The sequence below is a fragment of the Anarhichas minor genome, unplaced genomic scaffold (assembly GCF_050575085.1).
Source record: "Anarhichas minor isolate MPS153535 unplaced genomic scaffold, ASM5057508v1 ptg000014l, whole genome shotgun sequence".
In the NCBI taxonomy this organism is placed as follows: Eukaryota; Metazoa; Chordata; class Actinopteri; order Perciformes; family Anarhichadidae; genus Anarhichas; species Anarhichas minor.
In genome coordinates this window covers 15,400,400-15,407,034 of record NW_027466460.1, presented here as the reverse complement: position 1 = coordinate 15,407,034, position 6,635 = coordinate 15,400,400, and the positions used below count along the sequence as shown (strand labels likewise).

The 6,635-nt window shown below is 43.2% G+C and overlaps 1 protein-coding gene across 1 annotated transcript in view; it reads right to left on the bottom strand.

Moving 5' to 3' along the window:
- Positions 1 to 993: 993 nt before the first annotated feature.
- Positions 994 to 6,635, bottom strand: part of LOC142950126 (uncharacterized) — a 33,814-nt gene continuing 28,172 nt past the window's right edge. The window contains exon 9 of the mRNA XM_076092024.1: positions 994 to 4,364. Within this exon, the coding sequence (XP_075948139.1) occupies positions 3,028 to 4,364 (1,337 nt within the window). The 3' untranslated portion in view covers positions 994 to 3,027. The remainder of the gene's footprint in view (positions 4,365 to 6,635) is intronic.

Genomic DNA, 6,635 nt, shown 5'->3' with positions numbered 1-6,635 from the left:
TCTGGTCTTGGCCACGTTCAGAAGCAGGTGATTTATACCAGCCCACTCCACAAAGTCATCCACTCCTGCCCGTCCCTTATACACCCGGCCACTGCAGAGTCATCAGAGAACTTCTGCAGATGGCATGACCCTGAGTTGTACTGGAAGTCAGTGGTGTACAAGGTGAACAGGAAGGGAGTGAAGTCGTTGCAGGTAGATGATGTCGTCGTCCACTCCCACATGAGGCTGTTATGCAAATTGCAGAGGGTCCAGTGATGATCTCACCTGCGGTCGGAGGTGGGCCAAGACCAGCCTCTCCAGCACCTTCATCACATGTAATGTGAGGGCAACTGGTCGGTAGTCGTTGATATCGTTAATATATAAATATATAATATATACATAATAATATATAATACATATATACAATATATTATTTAGAAATTAACCTGAAGTAGATGTTGATGTTAATCCTTTTGTACTTTCAAGTGAATATTTGAATTAAGAACTTTCACTTGTAACAGTATTACTATTTTTAGGTAAGTAAAATATGTAAATACTTCCTTCACCACTGGTTACTACTGTAGTAGTAAACCCGTTAGCAAGACGTGCTAATTCTTGCAGCTAACACTATAGCAGATTAACAGGCTGTTTAATTCAGTCCTAAAGCTTTTCCTCATGTTTTTGGTTTTGTAAAGGGTGAAACATAGAAGGCAGCATCCTGAGAACTCCATCTGCTGAGACTCTTGACAGACCGCTATGACCTGCAAGGTGAGACTCACATGACTGGTGGAGGCTTCAGTATAGACTAGTTTTGGAGTTTTCTCATGGTGTCTGATAACAGCGTTGCTGTCACTTAACATCGTGACATTCAGAGTAGACGGTTTAACACTTTTTGGAGATGCCAAACTTAAACTTCTGTTATGTTCAGGAGAGCTACGGTCTCTTATAAGGGAGCTGGTTCCCCCGTAATTGAACTTTTACCACCTTGCATAAACATGTTGACAGCTGGAACAATTTACTAACTGAATACTTTTATTATTCAATCAGATATCAAGTTATTCAAACAATAAAAAGCAGTACTATCACATACATTTAACCAACTGTAGCCACAGGATGAAAACAGTGTGAATTAAGTACAAAACCACAGTATAAAAAACACATTTAAAGCTGCTGAATTACAAACTCAGAACAAATTTATGATTGAAGGATTGCCTCCGCACGGCTCTCAATATGGCAACAGGGGTGCAACAGTTCACACAACAGTGCTGACAGAGCTAACAATGTTAAGCTTGGAACGGTGTTATCAGCTGTAAATATTGGCAACATTTGACAACAACAAAACAGATTATTGAATCCAAGGTTACTTCATTTACTTATCTTAAACAATATTCATCTCAAGAGAATATAAGTTTATACATTAATCAATTCATGAAAAATAATTTAAAAATGATCATTAATTGAACACTTTAATGCTGCAGGTACTCAAGTAAAGTACAAGTACCTCTAAAATGTCAAGTACAATACTTAAGTTAATGTACTTAGTTACATTCCAACACCGCTAAAAGAAGAGCACAAAACTGTTTCAAGAACACAAAGATGCATTTATCTTTAAAATGTACAACATTTTCTTCCAGGTGAGCGTGCCCCGGACCCCTCTAGAAAACCAACACTAACTAGAAAATAAAAACTCAATCAGGCCATGTCCACACTACTGCCGTTTCCATTTGAAAATGCATATGTTTTGCTACGTTTACACTGAGTGTCCACACTGCGCCGGCATTTGAGCACAGACAACGGATTTGTTTGAAAACGCTCCCGAGGACGGATAAGTTTGAAAACGCCGGGATTGCCTCTTGTGGACGGTCGAAAACGGATACGTTTAGAAACGATGACGTCGACACCCGCGTACGCTACTTGATTGGTTCTTAGCAGTCACGACGTGTCCTTCCCTGATTCGTCACACCCCTTTCACGTGACCCTTACCCAAAAGATCACAAACAACATTGATTACCGATCTACTACCAGGTTAATTTAACATGGATCACTGATTACAGGTCTTGCTGACCTTGTTATCTTTATTAGCTAGCAGCTGTTGTTCAGTTAAAGTCTGCATTTCTGTGGAGGAAGCAGCTGTTATTGGAGCACAAACGGAGGACTTTCCTTTTCTTATTAATGCTTATTTTGTTCTGCACAACTATTGTGAAGTCCGCAGATAAACTATAAAGGAACAAAACATGAATTGCTCTCCACTAGGACAGAGACTTCAGTCACCGGCAGAGCTACGAGTGAGAACAGAAACAATGAAACCGAGGAAATGAGTGAGACGTGTGTTGACCACATTTATTGATCCATAATCTAGTAAACTTTTATGTGCAAGTGTTGATTTTAAAGTAAATGTGATGTGTGTGAGAGAGAGAGAGACCCGCAGCATTGTAACTAAGTCTTAAAAATAAAACTTTCCACGAAATGTGTCTGTTTGAGTTTGTAGAGGAAGATTTCAGAGAAGATCTTAAGTATCAAACACAACCTTTCATTATTAAAGACAACTTTATTACTCTGTTGTATTTTTTTTAAACTAAGCAACCAATCTACTTCCCGTTTACATCGGCACCCACCCGCATACCCAGTGTACGTGAAGAGTCACGTGATATTCGTTTTCAGGCGTTTTAGTCTGGACGAAAACTATGCTGAAACGCTGTGTGGACGGAGATCGTTTTAAAACGAAAATGTATCGGTGTGGATGTAGCCTTAGTCTACTGGATCAAACTAAAGACAGCACTAAGCTCTTTGCCAACGTGAGGAGGCGTCACCTTAAACAAAGCATGGATCTCTCAGAGCAATCAAGATTAATTGTGTCACTGATCGCAAGCGGGGGCTAATTGTGTGTGAGGACAGGGTTTTGAGGGAAACAATTCAAAATCTGAACATGGCAATGCTCTCAAATTAAAACATGCTTTCGAATAAAGATAAGAAAAAAGCGCCATTTCTTCCCCTGCGTTATGTGCCATGTGGTGTGTCAGATTTACCTTTTGTATACAAACAGAACCACTAAAGCAGGTTGTCTCTTGTATGAGTAATTATGTGTAACTTCAGAAGTGACTTGTGCCGAAATCTTTCATCACACAATGAACAGCTGAAAGGTTTCTCTCCTGTGTGGGTTTTCATGTGTATCTGTAGATGTGAACGCTGCTTAAAAGATTTCTTACAAACTGAGCAGCTGAAAGGTTTCTCTCCTGTGTGGTTAATCATGTGTCTCTGTAAATTTGAACGATTGTTAAAAGATCTCTTACAAACTGTGCAGCTGAAAGGATTCTCTCCTGTGTGGTTTCTCATGTGTCTCTGTAAATTTGAACACTGCTTAAAAGATTTCTTACAAACTGTGCAGCTGAAAGGATTCTCTCCTGTATGGATTCTCATGTGTCTCTGTAAATGTGGTTGCTGGTTAAAAGATTCCTTACAAACTGTGCAGCTGAAAGGTTTCTCTCCTGTGTGGATTCTCATGTGTGTCTGTAAATGTGGTTGCTGGTTAAAAGATTTCTTACAAACTGTGCAGCTGAAAGGTTTCTCTCCTGTGTGGATTCTCATGTGTGTCTTTAAAGATGAACAATGGTTAAAAGATTCCTTACAGACTGAGCAGCTGAAAGGTTTCTCTCCTGTGTGGGTTCTCATGTGTGTCTGTAAAGTTGAACAATGGTTAAAAGATTCCTTACAAACTGAGCAGCTGAAAGGTTTCTCCCCTGTGTGGATTCTCATGTGTGTCTTTAAAGTTGAACAATGGTTAAAAGAGTCCTTACAAACTGGGCAGCTGAAAAGTTTCTCTGCTGTGTGGATTCTCATGTGTGTCTTCAGTTCTCCACTCGTGGCAGTTGTTTTCCCACACTCAGAGCATGTAAATAGTTTACCTGACTGAGGTTCTCTGGTCTCCTTCCAATCACCACTGTTATCAGTGTCAGAAGAGTCTCCATTGTCATCAGCATTTGTTTCCATCTGTTCAGTTTGTCTTTGATGAAGCTGTGAGGACTGAGCTTCCTCTTCATCATCTTCACTCTTCACAGGAGTGAATGAGAACTTGACATCAGCCTCCTCCAGACCTTGAAGCTGCTCTCCCTCCTGACTGGTCCAGAGTTCCTCCTGTTCCTCTTTAATGTGTGGGGGCTCTGGGTCCTCCTGTTCCTCTTTAATGTGTGGGGGCTGTGGGTCCTCCTGTTCCTCTTTAATGTGTGGGGGCTGTGGGTCCTCCTGTTCCTCTTTAATGTGTGGGGGCTGTGGGTCCTCCTGTTCCTCTTTAATGTGTGGGGACTCTGGGTCCTCCTGGTCCAGACTGGAGCTCCACTGCTGCTGTTCAGGGGGAACCTCTTCTTTAACCACCAACAGCTGCTGGACGTCTGCAGGAAAACAGTAAACACACACAGAGATGTTACAAAGAAATATTAGTGTTGAGCAAATAGTCTCTAGATATACTTTTTTTCCTGCCATCATTCCCTTTTACACTCCCTGTGCAGTTACCAAACAGACATGCCGGCACAAATTTTAAAGACACAACGCACCAGCAGCAATGAGGTCATCAATAGTTTACATGGCAAAAAAGTGTGGCACTACCAACATTGGTAAGAAGTATTCAAAGAACCTGCATCCTCCATTAAGTCCGGCTGAGATTTGATCATGTGGGCAGTTATAGTTGACTAATGTACGCAGCTACCAGCATCATCCCAGGGCCTCAACCTGGGGGCGTTGAACCCATGCAGGTGGGGCGCACCAGTCTCACTCCAGAGGAGCGTGAGCGCCGCCGCCGGGGAAATCTTTGCCTGTACTGTGGCCAGGCTGGTCACTTTATATCCCGGTGCCCAGCAAAAGGCATGGCTCGCCAGTAGTAGAGGAGGTACTGGTGAGCCAAACCACAAGACTCTCTCCCAACCAAAGACCCCTTTGCCACGTTCAGCTTCTGCTCGCGAACGGATCCCAGACCCTCACTACGCTCATTGACTCTGGTGCTGACGACAGCATCATTGATGAGGACCTAGCCCTTCAGCTGGGTATCGACCGGGTACCCCTGCCATACCCTGTTCCTGCCAGCGCCCTGGATGGCCACCTACTGGGGACATTGACTCACCAGACCACGCCAGTCCGTATGCTCCTGTCTGGTAACCACCATGAGACTATCCGGTTTCTTATCCTGCAGTCACCCCAGCATCCATTAATCCTGGCTCCTCCGCCATAACCCCCACATAGACTGGGCCACAGGAGCCATCCTGGGGTGGAGCTCATCCTGTCACCTGATTTGCCTGAAACAAGCTGCTGCACCCCAGCAGTCAGTCTGTTCCAGCTCTGCTTCAGACCTGTCAGGGGTGCCTACTGAATACCATGACTATCGGGAGGTATTCACATCGTGGGACAGGGGATCGTGCAGATGGATCCTGCCAAGGTGTCAGCTGTTACATCCTGGCCCGTCCCTGACTCACGTAAACAGCTGCAACGATTCTTGGGGTTCGCTAACTTCTACCGGAGATTCATCCATGGCTATAGCACCGTATCTGCCCCACTGACGGCCCATACCTCATCCAAAGTGCTGTTCCAGTGGTCACCCTCGGCTGAGGAGGCCTTCCAGAACCTTAAGGCCCGGTTTACCTCTGCCCCTATCCTCCAAGTCCCTGACCCTGAGAGACAGTTCGTTGTGGAGGTGGATGCTGCTCTCACCTGCTGAAAGGAACTATGACATTGGTAACCGAGAGCTGCTAGCTGGTGAGCTGGCCCTTGAGGAGTGGCGTCACTGGCTTCAGGGGACCAGTCTGCCCTTTTTGGTATGGACTGATCACAAGAACCTCGAGTACATTCAGTCTGCCAAGAGACTGAACTCTCGGCAAGCCAGATGGTCCCTGTATCATAGAGAGAATCTATGGGGTATTGTCAAGAGGAAGATGAGATACATCAGACCCAACAATGCAGACGAGCTGAAGGCCCCTATCAAAGCAACCTGGGCTTCCATAACACCTCAGCAGTGCCACAGTCTCATCTCCTCCATGGCACGCCGCATTGATGCAATAATTCATGCAAAAGGAGCCCCGACCAAGTATTCAGTGCATACTGTACATACTTTTCAATAGGCCAACATTTCTGTATTAAAAATCCTTTTTTAAATTGATCTTATGTAATATTCTAATTTTCGGAGATACTGAATTTGGGGTTTTCATTAGCAGTAAGCCATAATCCTCAAAATTAAAAGAAATAAAGGCTTGAAATATATCACCCTGTGTGTAATGAATCTATATAATATATGACTTTCACTTTTTGAATTGAATTACTGAAATAAATTTACTTTTCCATGATATTCTAATTCATTGAGATGCACCTGTATATCATAGAATATATATATATATATATATATACACATACACACACAGTATATATATATATATACACACAGTATATATATAAAAATAATATACAGTCAGTGCTGGGCAAGTTAACACGTTAATGCATTAATTAATTAATTAACGCCGACAATTATTTTATCGTGCGTCAACGCAGTTTATTTTTATTATTAAGCGGACATTTTCAACACAAGAACCAGCCGGCCGATTGGCCGGCAGCGAGCGGTGAACAGCTGTTTGTGTGGCGTCTCTTCCGTCTCTTCCTGTTTCCTTCACCTACATTCCCCT